Source organism: Propithecus coquereli, unplaced genomic scaffold (genome assembly GCF_000956105.1).
Source record: "Propithecus coquereli isolate 6110/MARCELLA unplaced genomic scaffold, Pcoq_1.0 Scaffold5, whole genome shotgun sequence".
NCBI classification, from domain to species: domain Eukaryota; kingdom Metazoa; phylum Chordata; class Mammalia; order Primates; family Indriidae; genus Propithecus; species Propithecus coquereli.
Window position 1 is genome coordinate 9,407,404 of NW_012150840.1, and position 23,559 is coordinate 9,430,962.

Sequence of the window (23,559 nt, forward strand, 5' to 3'; positions counted from 1 at the left end):
CTCTAAAAAAAGAAAAAAAAAATTTATTTAAAAAAAATAATAATAAATATCAGGCTAAGTGAAATAAACCAGACACAGAAAGACAAATACTGTATGATCTCACTTTTACGTGGAATCTAAAAAAGTTAATCTCAGAAACAGAGAGTAGGATGATGGTTACCAGGGATAGCGGGTAGGGGAAGTGGGGAAATGTTGGTCAAAGGCCACAAACTTTCAGTCAGCATGGTGACTATAGCTAATAATACTACAGTTGACCCCTGAACAATTCAGGGGTTAGGGGCAATGACCCCTTGCCCCAAGCAGTTGAAAATCCACATATAATTTTGACTCCCCAAAAACTTAATTACTAATAGCCTACTGTTGACCAGAAACCTTGTTGATAACATAAACAGTTGATTAACACATATTTTGTATGTTATATGTATTATACATTGTATTCTTATAATACAGTAAGCTAGAGAAAAGAAAATATAATGAATAAAATCCTAAGGAAGAGAAAATATATTTACTATTCATTTAGTGCAAGTGGATCATCATAAAGGCCTTCATCCTCATCGTCTTCACATTGAGTAAGCCGAGGAGGAGGAGGAGAAAGAGGAGGGTTTGGTCTTGCTGTCTCAGGGGTGGCAGAGGCGGAAGAGATGGGGGAGGTGGAAGGGGAGGCAGCCACACTCGGTGTAACTTTTATAGAAAAAAACCGGCATATAAGTGGACATGCACAGTTCAAAATTGTGTTGTTCAAGGGTCAACTGTATATTGTTTTGCTGAGAGATCTTAGTGTCCTCATGTCACACACACACACAATGGCAACTATGTGAGGTGATGGATGTGATAATTAACCTGATTGGGGTAATCATTTCACAATGTGTATGTGTCTAATAAAGTATGTCTAACAATGTATGTGTCTAGCAAATCACCACTTTCTACACCTGAAATATATATAATTTTTAATTGTCAATTATGCCACAATAAAGCAGGAGGAGGGGCTTTTAAAGTTTTTTAAAAAATTAACCTCTTTAACATTGTTTTCTCGACAATTACCCCACCCCACTGTGACAAAGCTCTAGATCATCTAACTTTAATTTAAAACTGTTACACGTGAGCCTTTTAATGCACCCACCTCAAATGCTTTTTGGAAAGAGGCAGGAAAGCACAAATAAATATATATTTATAAAACGACCTCTGCACTTGGATCTCGCTTTCTCCAGGGAAGGAACACAGAGGCTGTGTAGCCATATGAGAAAAAATGCTTTTCATAAAATGCCAAGGGGAGAAATAAAAAAGCAGAACTAAATTTTACATACACTATGATTAACGCTGTCAAAAAATGCAGGCATGAACAAAAACAAAAATAGGTTGATGAAAATAAAAATTGTCGTGTGTAGGTGACAGGGTTAAGATGGTCATTTTTTCCCCCTGAAGTTGTTCATCTTCTCAAATGGAAATCGAGGCCCATCGAGTGAAGCAAGTAAGCGAGCAGTGGTTAGAAATGCAGGGCTCCCTGAGCGTTCCAGTGTCAGCACATGGGCCACCAAATCGGGAGTGGGGACAGGCTACAAGCCCCCATTTGGATCTTTAGGGACTGGGCCTAAGGATGGTAGAGTGGGTTTCCTAGGGTCCTGGGGAAGATGGCTAGTACCCTGAAAACACAGCTGTGTGAGATTCCTGCACCCCTGCCTGCCAGCTGGCATGTTCTGTGTGCTCCCTCACAACTGGACCCCTGGGAGAGGGCACAGGAGGAAGAGCCGTGGGCCATGACCCCTAGCCTCCAGAGGCCTAGGACTCTAGATGCTCCTTAGCCTTCCGGCATCAGATCAAATGCTACTCCCTCCAGGAAGCCTTCCTCATCCACCTCCAGAAACTACCCACACCCAACCAACCGACACTCACACCCAGCCTGCGTTTCTCCCTCAGAACCTCAGCATCCACTCAGACCCCTGGACTGCAAGCCCCGGCCCAGCACAGTGGTGGTGGGTGCCCAGTCCACATGTGCCGAGTGGCCACCAGAGAGGATGGCTCACCCTCTGCACAGGCCAAGGTTTGGCCAACTGGGCTAGCAGCTTCCCCGGGTCAGGGTCCCCAGTGCTGCCAGAACAGCTGGCGGCTGCCTTTATTGCCAGTGCCTCCTCTAATGACAACAGCCCACATCCAGGGCAGGGGAGCATGGGTGGTCTGAGGAGGGGGTAGAGGCAGGGTCTGCTGCTCAAATTCCTGCCTAGCCTGGGAGAGCTGGCAGGAGAGGCAGGGCTGACTCATCACCTTGCAGGTGGAGTGAGCGCATTCCCTTCCAGGGCATCCTTGGAGTTGGAAACCCACGGCAGAGAAGGTTCCCATGGCAACGGGCCAGCACCTCCTCCACAGTCGCCTTCCATGGAGTGTCATTTGCCTGTGCCCACAGGTCAGTCAACCTGCCTTCCCCAGCCTAAATCTCAGAAGGAGGGACCTTGAAGATTGGGCGATACAGAGTCCTCCTTCCCCCACCCACTCGCACCTCTTGAGTCTACTCCAACACACAAGACAATGGAGCCCACGCCCCACAGTTCAGCCCTTCTTTGGAAGGTTGACGATTAGAAATTCTATTCTGAGCTAGACTCCATCTCCGTACAACTTCCACTGAGTCCTAGTTCTTCACCTCGGGCCTACCCAACACAGCCCCGCTTCCAAATGACAGCCTGGAGCCTTCTCCAAGCAGCCCAGGCTCCTTCAAATAGTCCCCTGACTCGGTTTCCACCCTTCCCCATCTGCTCCATGGGTTTCTCTACATGGGATTACACTGGTCTATAATCCCCTCAACGTGTGGTGTCTAATTGAAACAGCCATGCACTGAGCAAGTCTCAGGACAAGCCTGGCGCCTGCTGCTGCCCCGATGATGACCAGAGCTCGTCCCTCTGCTGACTCGCCAGCTGTCACTGCTGCCCACCCCCAGGCCGCTTGCACTGCAGCTGCTCGCTGCCCACTCCTTCACACACGCCTTCTGCCCCTGCCCCCCCAGAACTTTGCACACCCTTTCTCTTGCCCCCGGTCACACTCTGCCGGACCCACCTCCCATGCACCCTGCCCCACCACCTCCTTAGCCTGACTCACTATTACCGCATTCTAGATTTGATTTTTAGTTCACATAATCACCTCCTCCAGGAAGTCCCACCTGTCTCCTCCAGGCTGGGCTGGGGCCTTCCTCTGGGCTCTCTTCCCTATACCGGATGTGACATCTTTGTATATAACAAGGAAACTGCCAGTGCCTGGCCTCCGCAGAGGCAGAGACCATGCACCTGGCCCTTATCTGGAAAGAGTGAGTGATTAACATTTGTTAAATCTGGGTGGCAAGCAAAAGGGTATTCATTTTACTATTCTCTATACTTTGTCTTATTTTGAAATGTCATTCAAAAAAAAAAAACACAATCCACAGTAAACATGAGTTGAGTGGATGAACTATGGCCAACTGTGGTGCCTTCAGCCCCAATGTATATGTTTGAACCTGCCCTTTAGAAACCGTCCTCCCACCCGGGGGGCTGAAGCCCAATACCACCTGGCCAGTTATCGAGCGCAATTTCTTGAACGCTCAGGTGAGCACCTGCCACATGCCCGGCACAGCGGGAACACAAACGTGGATTTTTGTTCATACTATAATATCAGTTCATCTCTTTGTCCTTTATCACTTGAGAGTATCCTAGCAGTTCATGCTAGCACACTAATCTCAGTGTCAATAAAATGGCCCAGATAGTTAAATATTACAGGCACGTTCTGTTGCTAATTGCCAAAGCTGGGTAACAGGTACGTGGGAATTCACCACACTATTCTCCCTACTCCTGTTTGTGAATTTTCCATAATAAAATTTTTAAAATGCATTCATTCATGCACACAGCTAACATGCATCGTGAATAAAGAGAGAAATAAGAATCGACCCCCCCATGAGTTGATAACTTTATGAAAATCCTACATGGCCTGCTATCTTATTAAATACCTAACGGCATTTGTAACATAAAGGCAACACTGACCTCCCAAAGGAAGGACCAGCTAGTGAGGGGCTTCCAGCACTGCCCTCCTGGACTGCACGGAGCCCTGCCTACTCCACCGACACTTGAAGGCCCCCATGCACATGGGCTTCCCCCGCCCCCAGAGAGCAGGTGGCTACAGGAAGCCAAAGGGTCCTCAGGGCTGCTGCCGACATCACACACCCATGGGAAACCACGCCAGGATCCCTCCAACCTAAAGGCAACTTTCCCACATAGGGTAGGATTCCAGCACTGTCTGTTCTATAATTACAACTTTTCCAAGAGTCCACTAGGTACCAGGTGCTATGCCAGCTTTGGGGGTAGAAATAAAAGCCACACAGAGGTCCCTGTCTTCAAGAGAATCATGGTCCTATTAGCTGGAAATCCTTGAATTCAAATCCTAGCTTTGCCACTTGCTGGCTGCAGGACCTTAGGAAAGTTACTAAACCTCTCTGGGCCTCAGTTTTGCCTTCTGTAAAATGGGGGATACCAGTGCCCACTTCTCAGGGGTTTATGAGGATTACGTGGGTTAGTACACGGAAGGCACTTGTCCGGTACTTTTATGTAAAAAGCTGAGGAGGGCGCGAGGCACGCAGCATCAGCAGAGCTGGCACCTATGACACAATCTGCATTGTTATCATTGTTCTCCAGGCTCACACGGCCCCTGTCAACAGGCCTAGGTGACAATGGGCACTGAAACTCTATTTGAACAGAAATCACAGCGGCCTAAGGCCAGATTCAAGGGACAGGCTCAGACTGGCTTTGGCCGTTCTTGCATCATTGTGTTCACCTGCCTGAGCTTTTCTGAGCAATGACCCAGCCCCAAACCCAGCCACAGTGTAGTAGGTCAGAGGTGCCACAAGCCCGGAAAATGCTTTCCATGTGGCCTCTTCTCTCCAGGGAGGCCGGCAACATTGACACTCCCAGCCCTCCCATCCCAAAAATGCTGCAGCCAGGCTGGAAAATGTTTTGTTCTTGGTGGTGGTGGTGCTGCTGTCATCATTTTAGGACTTTGTTTTTGTCTTCTTGAGCCAGCTGCCACTTTCTTTTTTTTTTTTTTTTTTTGAGATAGAGTCTCACTCTGTTGCCCTGGCTAGAGTGAGTGCCGTGGCGTCAGCCTAGCTCACAGCAACCTCAAACTCCGGGGCTCCTACCTCAGCCTCCGGAGTAGCTGGGACTACAGGCAAGCACCACCATGCCCGGCTAATTTTTTCTATATATTTTTAGTTGTCCAGCTAATTTCTTTCTATTTTTAGTAGAGACGGGGTCTCGCTCTTGCTCAGGCTGGTCTCGAACTCCTGAACTCAAGCAATCCTCCTGCCTTGGCCTCCCAGAGTGCTAGGATTACAGACGTGAGCCACTGCACCCAGCCTTAGCTGCCACTTTCTGCTCACTCTGTGAGGCAGGTGTGTGGCACTTCAGCCCCACAGACCTGGGGGTGGATCTCAGGCTGCCATAAAGTAGCCTGAGCAAGTGATTTCACTTCTCAAGGTTTTGATTCCCACGCTTGTAAATAGGGCTAATCCCTCCTACTGGCCGTGGGGATGGAACAAGACGATGTCTGTGAAACAGCCAGCCCCAGCCTGCAACAAAGCGGGAGCAACACCGCACCGCTGCTGCAGAGGGCGGCGGCCCGGAGCACCTCTACGACCCAACCTTGACCCAACCTTGACACAGCCGAGAGGCAGCCCTGCTCTGGGGCAGTCAACAAAGGACAGGCCAGTGACACCAGGAAGGTGTCACCAGGAAGGCAAGGAAGAGCTGCCCTGCCCAGAGGGAGGGCCCAGCAGGGCTCATCCCAAGACTGTCCTTGGGGGTGGCCTGTGCCTGGGGTGCCACCGGGGGCAAGAGAAGGGAAGAAAGGAGAAGGGAAAGAGGAGCACGGAGAGGTGGATTAAAAGCCCCCACCTCTACTGCTCGATACAACCCTGGGACTTCAGACTCCATCGGCAGAGAGAAGCCACTTCCTGGTTCCTCATGAATGTGCAAATCAGGAGAGAAGTGTTTGGGGCCCAGGGAGGGAGACTCAGCTCCATCTCTAATGAGGGGCTTCCCTTCTCTGGTCAGGGTGCTTGCCGCCAGCAGCAATGACCCAGCACAGAGGAAGCAGGCAGTGGTTAGGAGTGTGGGCTCTGGCCAGGCAGCCCTGGGGTCAAAGCCCAGCTATCCTACTAAGCACTGTATGAGTTGGGGTAAATTATTATTTAATCTCTCTACACCTCAGTCCCTTCTGTAAGGTGGGAATGAAAATGTTAAAGTGTCCTTTCTTCACAGGGTGGCTGTGATGATTCACTGGTATAATGCACGTAGAGGACTTGCCACAGCGCTGGGCATGCGGTAGTGTGTTGGCTGTTAATACCAAGACCACTGCCACCACCAGGCTGTCTCTGTCCCTCAGGCTCATTTCTCCTTCCCCTCCTCAACTGCAAACTGCAGGTGCAAGCTGCAAACTCAGAAGCCAGTCCCTGGATTTTCCAGGGGCCCATCTGTCCACACCTCTACCCTGGCAGTACAGCTGCACTGCATGAGTGAAATTCACCTGAAATTGACCACCCACACTCTGCCAGAACCCCAGCAGCTTCATCTGCCTTCAGAGCAGAGGCTCACCCTGTGTTTGTATCTGCAGGTGTTCTGAGCCCACCTGCAAGGATGACTTCAGAAGATGGTTTATATGTACCCAGAATAAAGAATTCTTACCAAATCCAGCCCCACAAGGAATGAGATCACGGCAGGGTACCCTTGGACAAATGAGATCACCTCTATGGACCTCAGCCTCTTCCTCTAAGGGGTTTGAGGTAGGTGACAGTGTAGGTTCCTTCTGGCTTGGGCATTCTATGATTTGATTTCTTCAAACTGCTACAAGGGAGAAAAGGGCCAGAGCTGGGCTCTGGAAGTAAACAAGCGAAAGACAAGGCCACCTATTGGCACGAGTCTCGTGGGCAGATTCCAGGCTGAAAGCCTTGCTCCCTGGCTCTGAGAGTTCCTCAGACCCGCTGAGCCCACAGGCAGGTGGCCTCCCTCATGCCAGGCCTATGGGCCAGCCAAGCCTACACAAAAGACCGATTATGAACAGTCCACCTTGCAGTGGGCAGAGATGCTCTCCTATTCCTCCTGAGCCACCCCTGCCCCAGACCACACCTGGAGCATCCAGGCTGGAAGGCAGAGCTAAGGCACCCTTCACCAGCCCCAAACAAGGCCTGGCCTCCCCTTCCCAGGCACCTGGCTTCCCACTCAGGGCCACGCCCTAAGCAGGCATTTCAGAGTCAGTGAATGCAGGGCCTGATATAGGCAGAGCACTGGCTTCTGGGTCTGTCTACAAGGTAAGTGCATGCACCTGGCCCAACCCACACCCTCCCTAGAGGGTGAGAACAAATTCCTGAAAGCTGAGGACACAGAAGGCTCCTAAAGATAAGAGGCTGTGTTTGCAGAATAGTTAGCTTTAGGGCCAGGCTGGGAAGCTCGGGGGGTCAATGTCCAGAAACGCTGAACTCTGCAGAGTGCCCTCCAAGAGGGCAGGAACGCAGAGTGCTGATCACCTCAGAGCCTAGAGACCAGCTCCATGTGATAATCCAAGTAAGGCCTTTAGAACAGAGCCCCCCCACCCCACAACCCAGCTGCCTGGGTCACAGGTGCGGCTCAGGTGTGACTTGCCAGCATCACACAGGGGACACAGGCAGCACTAACGCACGTCCTCAGGTCTCCCGAGGCCCTGGCAGATAACTCCCAACCCTTCCTCACTTTCCCAGGGGACAGGACAGGTTTCTGCCAAGCAGCTCTCTCGCCTAATAGTTCAAAAAGGACAGTCTGTCCACACCTCTCTCTCTCCCACAAGCCACCCCCTGAAGTCCCAACATTAAGGGGGCAAAGGCAAGTGGAAGCCTTGCTGGACCCCACATCGTGGCGAGCTGGAGGCCCCACGGTTCTGTCTAGATCCATAGCCCCTGGGATGCTGTGGCTAAAGACAGCAGCTGCTGACGTCCAACACTCAAGAGAGAACCCTCGGTTCGGCCGGGGAACTGGAAAGAGAAGGAAAACCAAGGCCCAGGTTTTATTTCCTTTGAGGTCCCCAAACCCACACAAGAGGACCAGAAACTTCCTAAGATTTTCTAAAGCAGGAGCCCCAGCCAAACACAATAACCTCGCCCTCCAGAGAGGAAGGGGCAGGGTATAGAGGGACGTGTCAGCATGGCCAGCACCTTGGGAGAGGACTCTGAAGGGGGCAGCTGACCAAAAGAGGACAAAGCACAGTTGGGCTGCCTAATAGGGACCTGGGAGGCCAGCGCTGGCTCCCCACCAGCCTGCAATCGGAGGCGCCAGCCCAGGGAGCGGCCACAGCAGAGTGGCAGGGGCTAAAGTCATCCTAGACTCTGACCACATCCCAGTCACAAAGCCGGCTTCCCTGGCCTCTGGCCTCCTGACTCCAGGGCATACCTCTGAGTCCTGGGGAACCAACCCGGCCTCTGGTCTGGGCCCCAGAAATCAACACCGTGGCTGGACCATCATCATCCAGCCCCTCAGTATCTGCTGAACGCCTCCTGCTGGACTGTGGCTGCCAAACCCCCATCTGAGGGTCCTCACCATCACCATTCACCAACATTCAATAGCGGTGAGCACTGAGCGTTTGCCAGCTCAGCTCCTGCCTGCCTACTCTTCAGGGAGCTGGGATGAGCTGGTCAGGGAGGCCCCTGAGGAGTCAGTTACTAGGGCCCCAAGGAGCCTCAGACCAGTCCTAGCTCAGTGGCATCCCCTGATGATCTTCCAAATGTCTTTACAGCTCAGAGTTTCACAACCGTGCCCAAAGAAAGTACAATGAGGGCTACCAGCAGGCTGCCACACATCTGTCCTTTCCGGCTCTTTCTAGCCCAGGTGGTAACTGGGTCAAGCGATGGCTGAGTGGCTGAAAGCCAGGGTAGGAGGAGGAGAAGGCAAGAGCAGGGAAACCAGGCGGATACAAGGGCCACATAACTGGGAACCCGCCAGCTGCCCGTGGGGCATGCGAGTGGCCTGGCCAAGTGGGACTCACCATGGCACCCCACCTCTGGCCTCTTTCAAAACTCTACATACAGCCCAAGCCTCATATCCAAAGCACAGCCCCTGTCTTGCAGAGCACAACTAGCTTCCAAATGGTGCAAGATGCTGCTGCGAGCCCTAAAATATAAATTCATTTAGAAGCATTCCCAAATTCACACTAGCTTTTTGTCATTACATATTTGTTTCATCAAGAAGTAATAAAAGCACAACTGCTACCCTGGGAGGAGAAAAAAAATGGCTAAGTGGCATGGGTCCCTAAGAACCTGACTCTCAAGTGCCAGGAAAAGAGGGCAGCAGGCAAGGGGGCAGGGACCCAGGGGGGCAGGCCAGATGCCAACAACACGTGGGAGGAGACAAAATAAGACATGGATACTGCTCCTGCCCTCCCTCATCAAACACCAGCAAGTCTTTGAACTCTGATGGGGCACAGAACAGCAGGTGTGACATAAGAAAGCCACGGCAGAGGCAGGAAGCTGGGTTCTAGTGCCCCCTGCAAGGGGCTGTGTGGCCCGGGCAAGTGCCCTGGAACGGGATGCAGCGCTCCCACCAGGTGTACCCTGACATCTCCAGGGCACGGCGAGGTGGGAGCAAAAAGAGCAGTGGACAGACAGACATGCTGGGTATGACACCATTTATACGAAGTTTTAAAACAGGCACAGTGATACAGACAACTACATAGGCAAGAACTATACAGAAACAAAAACACCAAACTCGGGATGGTGGTTAACTCCAGTGACAGAAGGGAATGGGATCCAGGAGAAGAACCCCGAGCAGCAACTCTACGCACTATTCTTCAAAATAGAAATCTGGGCCGGGCGCGGTGGCTCACGCCTGTAATCCTAGCTCTCTGGGAGGCCGAGGCGGGCGGATTGTTTGAGCTCAGGAGTTCGAGACCAGCCTGAGCAAGAGTGAGATCCCGTCTCTACTAAAAATAGAAAGAAATTAATTGGACAACTAAAAATATATAGAAAAAATTAGCCGGGCATGGTGGCGCATGTCTGTAGTCCCAGCTACTCGGGAGGCTGAGGCAGGAGGATCGCTTGAGCCCAGGAGTTTGAGGTTGCTGTGAGCTAGGCTGACGCCACGGCACTCTAGCCGGGGCAACACAGTGAGACTCTGTCTAAAAAAAAAAAAAAAAAAAAAGAAATCTGAAGCCAATGAGGTCTTTTGTGAACTGGCTTCAAGATCAGAAAATCTAGAAACACCTGCTGTAACCACCTGAAACTTCAGGTCTTTCCAAATACTCTCAAATGTCCTTTACCTCCCACTAAGCCATCTTATACAGGTATTGTGAGAGTTAAATTAATATCTGTAGAACACTTAGGGATGTGCCTGCCCATAGCACAGTACCAGGCTGGCTTGTGCAGGCGTGGGGTGGGGCAGGGGAGGACGGGTGCCCAGCTCCACGGTCCCAGAAATAGCCCCTGGGCTAACAAGGTGGGCCTCAGCTGGGCCTTCTCCCGAACCAGTGGCTTCTGCAGAAAGGACATCAGGGGTTGGTCCCCCAGCTGGGCACCTCTGGGTGCTACTGTGGCCTCATTGCCTGTGCCGAGCAGCCTCACTAAGGGGATGGCAGACAGGCCCACTAAATAACTGAGACCCCAATGTGGCATTCCTTAATTTAAAAAAAAAAACAAAAAAAAACTATGTACAAGGAACCTCTAAATGCACTGTTGAAAAAAAGAGAAAAAAGCAAGCTAACTTTCATTTAGGGCTACAGTTTGGAAAAATATGCAAATTTCTAAAAAGAGCCTCAGGGCGTCATGCATGCAAAGATACCTCCAAACAGTCCCAACCACCAGTATCCTGGATGAAGGGCAGGAAACCAGGGGTCTGGCCCCACTTCCCCGCCTCCAGGAAAACACAATTCACAAGCCACCTCCTCCATCTCCCAGCTCCCAGCGCCAAGTCTGGAAAAGCACTTTGGGTTCCCGGAAAGAAAGGCCCCTCTGAAATATCGGGAACTCTACTGGAAGGGGCCATTATATATTATCTGGAGGATGTCTGCGGTGTTTGAAAGGGAGTCACTCCTCTGCCAAAGTCACAGCAGTGGCCAAAAACAACAGAAGGGCTTCTTGGAGCCAGAACGACACACACCCCACACTCACTCACAGACCCTGACGGACATGAGCGTCAAGAAAGACGACCTTGGCGGAGGCCGCTCTCCTTTTCCGGGGGCCAAGCCCTCACATCGGGTGGTGGGAGGGGCCTATTTCCTGGTGTGGGGACTTGACTCAGAAGAATTAAAAGCTCCTCTTCTCTCTCCATCCCCAAGCCACAAGCTGCTAGGCACGGACATCTCCACATGGGACATATGAGAAAAGACAGAGTCTGATTTTAACAACCCCTCCCACCCACACTTGGTGCCTCTTCCAGCCTAGAAAGCCAAGTCCCATCAGGGGACTGGCCTACAGAAGCCCGCCCACCTTGAAGTCGCCTCCCCTCCTGCCATTTCACCTACAGATGATTTGAAAATAGAGCTGAGACTCTCTGTCTTACTCTCATCACTTATAATCAGCTCTGCAGATGGCTTTTTAAAAATAAATCTTCTCGCCCATAAAAATGCTCCCCTACAACTCCGGGCCTGGCCTCAAATCACAGGCCTGTGACCACGCTCTGAAAAGCCCCACAGCCCCACGAGCACCAACCACCAAAAAACAGGAAAAACAAGGTAACAGAGAGGAAGCTCCCTTCCCCCAACCGATTGCTTTTCTGCCCTGAGCTGAACCATTTGGGGCCTTTGATTTAGACCCTTTGATTTAGGCCCTGAAGGTTCAAAGTTGGGGGTCAGGAAATAGTGCTGTCCTCCCATGTGATGCTGTCTTCTGGCCTGGCTCAAAAACTTCCCAACCCCGCAGTGCCAAAAGCTAACTTAAAGCCCCCAAACTTTCCCTCACCAACTTCCTTAACAGTTTTAAGGCTTACATGAGAACCACAAACTTTGTGAGTCTCACGTGCACAGGCTTTTAAAATCAAAATAAACCAGAGCCTCACTACCTGGTTCAAAGTCTGTTTGGTTCCCCTTGTGACCACAGAGGAAGACTCCAAACAAGGGGAAGGACAGAGCAGGTGAAACTGAAGCGACTAAAAACAGCAGAGAAGGGGAGGGTGCTATTGAATCTTAAAGGGCCAGGAGCAGTGGCTCAGGCCTGTAATCCTAGCACTTTGGGAGGCCACGGCAGGAGGATCACTTGAGGCCAGAAGTTTGAGACCACTATTTCTACAAAAAAAATAAAAGTTATAAAATTAGCTGGGCATGGTGGCAAGCACCTGTAGCCCCAGCTACTCAGGAGCCTGAGGCAGGAGGATCACTTGAGCCCAGGAGTTCAAGGCTGCAGTGAGCCATGATCGTGCCACTGCACTCCAGCCTGGGCGACAGCAAGACCATGTCTTTTGGAAAAAACAATCTTAAAGGACTCGGGAAGCCTGTCTTCAAAAGCTGGAGTCAGCTCTAGGAAAGGCCACTGGGCACAAGCACTAGAGGTGGGAAGTGCCCTCCAGGTTCAGGGGACTGGAGTCTATTCCTGACCGTTATTCCTTCTACTGAAAAATGCAGGGAAATACAACTTGCATCCTCCACTATCTTCACAACCAAGAAAAGTAGCTTCGGTAAAGCCTATGCCCAGCCCCTTATCCTCACAGACCCTCCTGTCAAAGACCTGCATTCAAAACCAACTCTACTCCAGTGAGGCTGCAACAGAAACCCTGGTAAAGTCACTTAACCTTTCTGAGTTACTTTCTCTGTCTGTTAAATGAGGATAAGACCTCGTAAGTTTGCTCAGCATGATTAATGGAAAGAAAACCACACGTGAATGCATAAATGTTAAAAATCATGAATCATGTAATGAGTACTTGATTAAACACCATGTTGAGCTGTCTTCTATTATTTCACTTATATATAAGCCTTGCCTCCCAAATAAAACATAAACTCCTTAATAGCAAAGGGTGTGTCGTACTTCTGGTTAAGAGCAGAGTTCTGAGGTCAATCTGCCTGGGTTCGTTCATAACGCGGCTTACTAGCTGGTGAATCTTGGGCAAGTTACTTAACTTCTCTGAGCTTCAATTTCCCTGTCTGTAACAAGAAAACGAACAGTCCCTTCCTCAAAGGTTGTTTGACATACTGAGAAAATCCAAACCATTCAATCTCCACACAGTGTGAACTATTAGTCTTTTTACTTATTTGGAAAACCAAGACATTGTTAATAAATACTGGCTGGTTGGTTGTTTGGTTGATGTAAAACAGATAACTCTCCTTCCAGCCTTCCTTCTTTCATCTTCTCTCCCCTTCCCAGGAGGTGGACAGTGTTTACACTCACCTCCCAGTATCTTGCTCTTGTGAAATGCTTTGAACCAAAATGAACGGTTCCCTTAAAGAGCCAAGGGTACCAGCCCCTTCTTGCTGTGCCGCTGGGAGCATGCGTTCTGTATCTCTAAGCTCAGGATCTTCGTCTATAAAGTGTGATCATCCCACATACAAGGCTGTTGTCAGTGTTAAATGGGGCCACCGACAGAACATGTCTAACACACGGTCCACGTGCAAGAAGGGTCTCCCTAAGTCCCCTAGCCCCAACCCTGGGGATGACAGGCCTAGGGAGGACCCCACTCCCTCTCAGTGGAGAACGAATGGATCCCAGCCCCAGAAGTCACCCTCTGTAGCCAAGGCCCAAGGAGGCAGTTTCCAGGGGAACCACATCCTCTGCATCTACACCCGATTTCCATCCTCGGGCTGCCTTTTATTCTCCTCCCGCCTCTGTAGTGGGCTAAGTCACTTTCCCCACTATTGCTAGGCAACCTCAAGAGTGGTGCAGCTGCCTCCTATGGCAGGACCCCTGGTCTTCCCCAGCCCTTCCCTGCCTTGGACCCTGAGGAAAGCTGCCCCACGTGGACCCCACCCCACCAACCCTGGGGATGCCAGACAGTGAGAAGCAAACCCAGGCCAACAGGGTTTACAGACACAGGTCCATAGAAATTTCCCCAAGGACTGGGACATGAAAGCCACCCTCTGCCCCCACCCACCTGGTCTTCTGTTTGCCTGTGCTTACCCGTGATCTATTCTTAGGCAGTTTCCAAGAAAAGGGCCACATTATACATCATGCTTTGCAAGAAAGCTGAGGCTCTTGATCATCTTCCTCCCCCAGGCACCCTCACTCAGCAGGAACCCAAACCCCCGGCCCTCGAGTCCCTGCAGGCAAGATGGAGAGGGGACACACAGGGAAGGGAAGAGGGACAAGGACGGTATCCCGCCAGGTTGCTCACCTCTGGGAGGTGGGGTGATAGGCAATTGTCATTTCCTTCTTTATATTATTTAGTATTCTCTTAGGCCTCTTAAAAACTGAGATATAACTCCATACCATAAGATTGAACCTTTTAAAGTGTGCAATTCAGTGGTTTTGAGTATATTCGCAAGGTTGTGCAACCATCACCACTACCTAATTCCGAGCATATCCATCACTGGGGTTTTGTTTGCATATGTTTGTCTTGGGTTAGATGTTCCTACCCACGCAAGCGTTTGTTGTATAAGCAGCAAAGTCGAGAAGGAGTGCAACGCTAGAGCCAGGCTGCCCGGCCTCGGAGCCCAGCCCCACCGCTTGCTGGCTGTGTGATCCTGGACGAGTTCTCTCTTCTGTAAAGTGGGATAAGAGTAGGACCCACCTTACAGGGTCAGACGTGTTCATGCACGTGCCAGGCACAGTCCTTCAGACAGGTGCTGATCCTTGGCATGCACTCAGGGGAGCCACTAAAAATATTGTAAGAGAAAGATTTTTTTAAACTTTTATGGCTGAATGGGGCACACAGAGAGGGCAAATTGGGGTCATGAATGCTGCCACATGTGGCTCTGGGGCCTCCCCATCGCTAGACCAGACTCACAGCGCCCACATATCCAGATCCCGCCAGACAGCCCCCAGGCAGGGCGTGACAGGAGGGAAAGCTGGGGAGGCAGGGAAGAGGGCCTGGCCAACCCCTCCACGCGTTCGCCCCTGCCTGCTGGGAAGGAAGGGTTCCAGGAGCTTGGACTTGATGCCAGCCTGGGAACAGGTGGGAAACCTTGGTTGTGTATGAAGAGGAACGAAGGGGCGTGTTCGAGGGAGGCTCTGAGCCCCGGTGTGCTCGATCTCCTGCCCCCACCACTGCCAAGGCTCCCTGCCTCAGACAGAGCCAGGTTTGGGCAAACACTGTGTAGCAGGACGCTGGAGCCTCGGCAGATGGAGACAGAGCTGGGGCTGAATCATGAGTCTAATTGGAAACGACCCATCTGACCAGAACTGAGGAACCAGGCTCAGGGGGGTCCTCTGCCTGCAGCTTCTCTACCATGAGTGCCTTGGGGAGCCGCGGGCTAGAACTGTCCAGACCATCTCTGTGGGTGTGCAGCAGGGGCTGGCAGCACCCTCGGTGAGCAACCCAGCCCAGCCCGGGGGCCCTTCGTGCAGACGTGTGGGCCCAGCAGCCACACTCAGGAGAAAACAAAAGCAGGGTCGCTGGCAAGGTGCCCCTCAGCTCCACGCCAGCTCTAGGAAAACCATGGGTGGTTACACACGGGGGCAGCTGAGGTGGGGTTAACGGCTGGGATGAGCCCCACACTACCTTGAGAGCCCAACCCGTGACCTGTACGGACAGCCTGGCCTGGCCCTTCTGATCTCTCAGAAAGGCGAGAGATCAGCTCTGGAAGGGGCAAAACGAATGGAAAAGAAGAATAAGAGGGAGACAATGGGAAGGGGTATCCCCCAGCAGTATTACTCACGCTGCTCTGCTCTGCCTTTCCAGGCTTCTCCCCTCCCCTCTTCTGTCCTCCACTCTGTCTGTGTCTCTCTCACACACACACACACACACACAGTCTAACTGCCAGGGGAAGGTGAGCTTCCTGGAACCTTCATCGAATCCTGCATTCCTCTGAGATGCAGCCCAGATCCCACCAGCTCTCCACCTTCTCCACCACCCCAGGCCCAAGTGTGGGCTCCTGCCTTAGTGGCCGTGGCATTTGTCCTGGCCATCCCTCTGACCACGGCTGGCACAGCCTGGAGTGATTCTGTATCCTGCTGGTTCCCCTTCTACCTAAACCAAGATTTCCATGACTCCACAGAGCAGGTAGAGCATCTGACACCTGGCAGGGGTTTAATTAACCTCCACTGATTGACTCCACAAGGACGAATCGTCCACATTCCTACCCTATTAAGGGCTGGGCTCCTTCCTAGAGACACACAGTAGCACATTTGTGACTAGGTCACTTCCAGGCTTGGGCTGCCCCGCCCTGGCTGCAGATTCCCAGGAGGCACCAGGTCTTGTGTGACAAGTCCTCAAGCCAGATTTATGGTTTGTGGCCACTAGCCAGGATCCCTGCCCCAGGCCTTCCTTGAGAAGATGGAAAGGAGAGTTCCAAATCCAACACAGCCTTGCAGCACCTTCCCAAGAAGTCAGACTTGAGGAACGAGGTTCTTCCTTTTGCCCTTGAGAAGGCAGGTGACCACACATCCTACAGGAGCCTCTTGCCCTCCACTCCTACAAACCCATCTCACTGTCCAGCATCCCCAACAGCCCCTCAAGGTCCCACCATTCCTCAAAACTGGAAGATCTGGTTCCCAGTGTGCTCCAGGCCTCCTCACACCTGCCTGTCTTAGCGCAGCCTGGGTGGCAGCCAGAAGCAGCCCCCACCTGCCTGGTCGGGGCCAGGTGGCCTCTGTAGGGTCCCCCCTCCAGGCTCCGTCTCTACTCAGACTTTGTCAATCACTTTGCCAATCAGTGAGCACCTGTTCTCAGTTCACCCACATGGAACAGGATCTGGAAAGGAACGAGCTGCATCAGGTCCTGGGGACCTGGGGAAAGCAGGGCTGGGTCAGCTGCTGGGAAGGGCAGGCAGGCCCAGAGACTGCCTCAGCTGAAGGCCTCGGGGCTAAACTGCTCTTACAGGGAATTCCTACTGTGTGGTCACTTTCCCATATAAGCTGACACCGCTTTTAAGCATTTTATCATCCATCCTTGCATCCTTGATACCCAGGAAGTAGGGAAAGGGTAGGCAAGGAAGTCTACGTCAGAGAGCTTAAGTGACTTAGAATGAGCCAGAGCTGAACTCAAGGCCAGAGATCAAAAACAACACAACTCCCACAGCCAACCATGCTTCCTCCAAAGATGGGTTTATGTACCATGTCTTGTCATAATGCCTACTGGGTAGAGATCACAGAAATTCTGTTTCCCCCAAATAATTGACATTTATTGAGCACTAACTATACACTAGGTGCTAAGCTAAATCCCCTACAGACATTAATTAAACCTCCACACAATTATATCAGGTAGGAACTATCATTATCCCCATGTCCCCATTGCTACATCAAGCCCAGAGCAGGTAAGTGACTCGCCAAAATCGCAACAGCTAGTGAGTCACGAGACGCCAAGATTTGGAGCCACAGTGTGTTTATCTGCAGAAGCTAGAGCCTGGGGACAGCCCCAGAACGGGGTAGTCACCTGAACAGAAAGCATTTCATCACTATCCCCACACCCCCGCCTGGAGTTTGGAGCCACACGTGATGCCATTTATCCAATTTTTCAGAGCTATTTCTTGACCAGGCCACCTGCAACAGGCCTGCCCCTGTGCTAGGCACTAGGCATTCAGCAGAACCCAGGACAAGCTGGGTCCCTGCCTCCGAGGACACTGGCATGGAGTGAAGCAGGAAGGACAGAACAGTGAGGGGTCTGAGGATGGAGATGGCAGCCACTTTCTCCTCTCTCTGGTTTTATTTCCACCAGGCATCACCCTGGCTTTTGATGCCCTGTTCCTCCCCAGGTAAACTCACCCACAGCAGACCCTCCCTTCTTTGCAGTCCTCCGCCTTCCTGGGTGGTTTTGGTTAGCTCCTGCAATGGTCTCACTGGCCAGAAGCAAGTGTAAACAAGGTGACCCTTCTTGCTGTGACCGGCCTGACCTGGGTGCAGAATTGGGATCTGGGCCTTATTCACAACCACCTTCATCAGCTGCCAAGGCTGCCTCCCTGTTTCAACATCCATTCGCTCAACAAATATTGATTAAGCTCCTACATGTAAAAAGCCCCAGGGCTAGCACCTGTGACAGTACACATCAAACCAGAATCTCCAGGACTTCAGAGGCAAGGGAGAGAATACAACGTAACAGCAGAAGCTGCCATTTTACATATCCTCTCACAACCGACCCAGCAAGATGGGTATTAGCTCCTTTCCATAAATAAGGAATTGGAGGCTCAGAGAGGAACAAGGTCACAAGCCTGAAGGTGTAGAGCCAGGATCCTACTTCGAGTTCTTCCAGCCTGCTTGACACCCGGAATACACATACACGTATGAGCGAGAGCCACGTGAGAACATAAACTGGGGCTGTGGTCATCCTGGAAAGAACAGCTGCCCCCTGTGGGCTCCAGGGGAGGGGGAAAAAAAGTGGCTTCAAAGCTCGGCCTCAAGGGTCAGGAAGATGACAAAAGCTGGAAAAGCATGGGAAATTCCTCTAATCCACAAGACAACTGCATTTCGTGTCTGGAGGCAGGAAGACCAGCCGATGAACTCTGCACTGAAGCATTCTTTGAAGAAGGAACAAGCCACGGCCAACCCGAGGCAGTTTCTTGAGTCATGCCTCCTGCCCGCGCAGACTTCTGCCATACCTTCACCGGGGAAGCATTTCCTAACACGCACTTCGTCTGATCCCCGTACGAACCTCAAGGGCTTGGCAGGGCAGAAATGCTCCCAGTTCAGATGACAAAACATAATGGAAGCCCCACAAGAACAGAGACCTGGTCTATCTTGTTCAGTGCCCTAACCCCAACACCTAGAACCATGCCTGGCACAGAGGACATGCCCACAAAGTATTTGTTAGCTGATCTAACAAAGGTACAGGCTCAATGAAATGCACAGTCCTGCCCAAAGTCTCATAAATTGCCAGGTTGCACCAGGGCTAAAAAGAGGGTCTCCTGCCACCTCCCCCCACCCAGTGACTTTTGTATCACAGTGTGCACTGCGTGCTTCTCCACTCAGCTCCCACCTCCCACGCTCAGTAGAGACAGTGTCAAAAGCAACAAGTTGGCCAGGCATGGTGGCTCATGCCTGTAATCCTAACACTCTGGGAGGCTGAGGCGGGCGGATCATTTGAGCTCAGGAGTTCGAGACCAGCCTGAGCAAAAGCGAGATCCTGTCTCTACTAAACAAATAGAAAGAAATTATCTGGACAACTAAAAATATATATAGAAAAAATTAGCCGGGCATGGTGGTGCATTCCTGTAGTCCCCGCTACTCGGGAGGCTGAGGCAGGAGGATTGCTTGAGCCCAGGAGTTTGAGGTTGCTGTGAGCTAGGCTGACGCCATGGCACTCTAGCCAGGGCAACAGAGTGAGACTGTCTCACAAAAAAAAAAAAAGCAACATGTTGTAAGTCTTATCCCCACATGTAAAACAACCTCCTTAGATTCCCTACCACCCTGCCAAGAACTAGGCAGGGCAGAAATTTTACAGATCAAGGCCCACAAAAGATAACCTACAGAATTAATGACAGTTAAAATGAACTTAGACCCGATATTCTCAGTCAGGCCCAGAGCTCCTTCTGTTGTGCCCCGCCCCTCCCCCCATCAACCCCCTCAAAGCAGGTACTGGCTCCCCCTGGTCCAGAGATCCTCCAGCTCCTCCGGATGCCAGGTCCAGGTTTCCTGCCTCCCTCCCCAAGGAGGGACCAGTCAGGGGAAGCTGCCTGTCTCGAACATAGCTGCACCCCAGCCCACAGGACTTTGGGCTGGTCACTTCCCTCTCTGGCCCTTGTTTCCTCATCCTCAGGTGTGCCTGGCTCACAGCTCTTGGGAGCCACAACTGAGACAATCAACACAGCATGGTTAGAACACTGCCTGGCACATGTCAGCAAATGCCAGCTGCTGGCGCTGCTGGGTTTGCCCCCTAGATTACTAAATTTCCCAGAAGACCTGTTCCTACCTGACTGCCCAGTGGCCTGGTGCACACCCACCCAGGTCAGAATTCTGGGAATCTACATTTTTCTACCCAACTACATTTAGTACACTCATTCATTCATTCGATAACACTGAACACTATGTGCAGGCCCATGCTCAGTGTCTGCGCAGGAACTTAGTCTCACAGTCCCTACAGGGGCCTGATTCTGAGGTAGCTTGGTCACTTCTGCTCCTCCCAGCGCAAAGCAGGTGCTCCCTAAGCAGGGATTTCTACTTCTAACCGCCACAGAAGACCCCAAGAATTCCACCACCCCGATCTCACTCTGCTGGTCCAATTTAAAATCTATTCTCAAAAAGGCTGCACTGTGAAATTTTAAAAAAGAGTCCCCTGCCTTGTCGCCCCTAGGAATCTCCTATTTACTCAATCTTCAACTCTATCAACAGCCCAAAGGTCCCAGGAAATAAGCCAAGAAAATGGGAGGCTGTAGGTAGCCCCCCAACTCCCAGCTCTCCCTAGGGGGCCGACAGGAAGAGGTGGAGGGTGTGTTTAAGCAAGTGCCACATTACAAAGAAGTCAGTTCAAAGCCAGGGGACTTCCAACGTCGCTGTATAGGTCGCTGTACAGGTCCCGGCTCCGCTTTGGGCACTGGGGCCCCAGGTCGCCCCGTTTTGAGGAAGCCCATTGTGTGTGTGTTTTAAATTACCTCTGCTTGTCTGATGAAGTGAGTAAAAGGGCGCCGTTTCAGGGCTTAGGATTCCTGAGTGAGCTAATACAGGATGCCTTTGGCTGAAAAAAAAAACTTCAGTCGGCTCTCTAAACTCCCCCCCTTTTAAGTTTAAAAAAGGGAATGAATGTTACCATTTTTGGACATGAGCGTTCTCCCTCAAGCCCAGCCCTAACCGCACTATCCAGAGGGACGCGCCATCCTGTCCCCCCCCCATTCCCAGATCAGCGCTGGGGGTGGGGGGGCTGTGAAACGGGGAGGGACCGGATGGGAGCGGGCAGTGGGGAGGAGGGGAGGCAGGGAGGGGGTGCTTAGGGTACGTGGCCGCCTGGGGCAAGGGCTCACCGCGCAGGCAGGAAGCAGCCGCAGGGTTGGGGCGCCCTCTCGCCCCCACCAGCAAAAGTGGTTTCTGACCTCTTCCTGCCACTGGCCACTGTGCCCGCGTCCCACAGCCAGCTCCGAGCCCAGCCCGGGTAGCTGAGTGCGCACCCCGCACACGGCGCCTGGGATGCAGCTCCGTGGCTAAGCAGGGGTCTCCAAATATCCCCAGTGGCAGTCCCTCGCCCTGGAGCCCCTCAACTCGAATCGAGCAGCCCAAATTCGCCTCTCCCCAGGAAAAGAGCGGGGGTCGGAGGGCTGAACGCAGACGCAAGCCCGTTTGGGGCTTGCAGCTACCAACCCACCGACTTAAGCAATAAAACGGTTTGCTGTCCTGACCCCGCCCCCACAGGGCCCAGAGGAGCCCGCGAACGCCCCCCGGTTTTCTCGGCTCCAATCGCACTCCAGCTGATCCACCTCCAGGCAGATCCGCAGGCAGCCGCCAATCCCTCCAGCGCCCGCTCTCCCCTCGGCCTGCGGGCTGGCGCTGGGGGGCGCAGGTCCCAGGCAGCTTGCCCCTCAGGTACTGAGCCCAGGGCGGGCCAGGAAGCGCGCTGCCACCGCACGCCATATGGAGAGGCGGCCGGGGGCGGGGAGGGAAGGGAAAATCGATCCGGAGCAAGCAGCCACCGAGCCGGGGTCTCAGTCTCAGCCCCAGCCTCCGGAGCACCGCCCTCGCGCTCAGCCCACGCGGGGGATGGTTGCTGCAGCAGCGGGGTGGCCTGGGTCACGGGCCCCAAGTCGACCTGCCCGCCGGCGGCAACACCTCCCCGCGCTCTGGCTGGGCGTTCGCGGGCCCGGGGCAGAGGCGCTCCCCCTTCCGCCCCATGCCTGTAACCCAACACCCCACCTCGCAGCGGCCGCGCGGCCCCCGCCCCCTCCCGTGCGCGCCGGAACCGGTTCAAAGCCCAGAGCCGGGAACCAGGAGCGCGGCGGGCGGACCGGGTCGGGACTGGGGGCTGCGGCGGGCGGGGGCGGCTGCTAACCTTTCTCTGCTGCTTCTCCCAGGCCGGGTCCAGGAGCAGGTCCCGGTCCCAGTCCTCTTCCGGCTGCATGTAGTCGTTGGTTTGCTGGGAATCATAATGGTCCATGATGGTGCGCGCGTGCTAGGGGCTGGATTTCTTCCTCCACCTTCTCTCCGGGTGTCGGCGGCGGCTGCTGCCCCGGCGTGGGGAGGGAGTCGGACCGGGCTGGGCTGGGCTGGCGGGGCCGGGCTAGCTCCCCTGCGCCGGGTTCCGCCGCGGCGCTGCTCGCGAAGGCTATTGCTGGCGGCGACAGCGGCGGCTGGAGCTCGCGGACTGCCTGCCTCCGGGCCGGCGCTCGGACCTAATCTCCACGCACACTGAGCGAGGCGGACACACTCGCGCTGCGGGAGCCGAGGCGGGCGGGGGCGGGGGGAAGGGGCAGAGCCCTCCCGAGGCTCTCCATTGGCCAGGCCGAGTTGCCCAAACTTCCCCCCATCGCCTCTCATTGGGAATTCCTGGCATCCGTCAGCCGGGCTGCGGCGCATATAGGTGGACTGGGCGGCCCCCTCCCAGCGCGCACACCCCCGCCCACTCCCCCGGTTCCCACTCCCCCGCCGCTCATGTGACACCAGCTTAAGCTGAACGGGACTGAAGCCGGGAGACGCCTCCTCGAGCTTGGGGACCGAGTGGCACCGCGTTCGGGAGCCCCAGGAGCCACCAGGGATTGGACCGGTTCCCCGCCACCGTTATTGCGCTCCCACGCGCGCTCCAAACCCTGAGGTGGGCGGTGGCTGGGAAGGGACGTGAGAAAACCCGAAGATCATTTCATTTTCTATTTCCCGGGAAACCTGGGTCCGGGCAGGTCGGCGCCCTAGGAAAGGGGGCGAGGAGGGGCTGCAGTGGAAAGGAATTTCCTGGGAATTTCCTGGCTGCGCCGCCCCCCGCCCCAGCCCCGCCCCACCCTGCAGGGCGCGACCCGGCTGATCCCTGCCCTGCAGGAGCCTGGTTTCTCGACAGCACACGGCTCTCGGAGGCCACGGAGCTGCTCCCACCTCGCCGCAGGGTCCTTTCTGGCCGGCCTTCGGGCTCAGGGGACCGCTCCACCGCGGAGCTTCCCGGGTGGCTGCCGCGTCGCTCGGCTTCCCCGGATCCCCTGCCGGTCCCGCGGGCACGCTCGGCTTGCTGGCTTGGCCGCAAGTACCTTCGCGTGTCCAGTGGCTTCCCTCACCTTCATACACACCCTGACATCATCCTGAAAACTGGGAGGCCCCTGAATGATCTATCTACTCTATGCTCCCCTCCCACATACACACTCCTGACAGATGAGGAAACTGAGACTCAAAGGGCTAAGCTCAAAAAGAGATTTAGCAGGCGTTCAGAACTCCGCAGACCAATCCTGTGTCCTTATGCCTGACAAAGCTTTACCGTTATTGGAGAAAGAAGGAGGGCCAGATCGACTAAACACCTCTGACTTCTGTTCGGTACCTGCCTAGACTGCCTTCCTCGGGCTTAGTAAGAGAAGGGTCTAAACGTGCTGATCCCGCATAGATCCCAGGATGGCGCAGGCCTC

At 53.4% G+C, this 23,559-nt stretch overlaps 1 protein-coding gene across 3 annotated transcripts in view; it reads right to left on the minus strand.

The window, feature by feature from the left end:
* ACTN1 (actinin, alpha 1) overlaps positions 1-22,506 on the minus strand; it is a 94,927-nt gene extending 72,421 nt beyond the window's left edge. For 2 of the 3 annotated variants that reach the window (XM_012656169.1, XM_012656171.1), the window contains exon 1: positions 22,011-22,506. In XM_012656169.1, coding sequence (XP_012511623.1) covers positions 22,011-22,115 — 105 coding nt within the window. In that variant the 5' untranslated portion in view covers positions 22,116-22,506. The remainder of the gene's footprint in view (positions 1-22,010) is intronic. The other variant, XM_012656170.1, reaches the window with a different exon arrangement.
* Between the last annotated feature and the right edge of the window lie 1,053 nt (positions 22,507-23,559).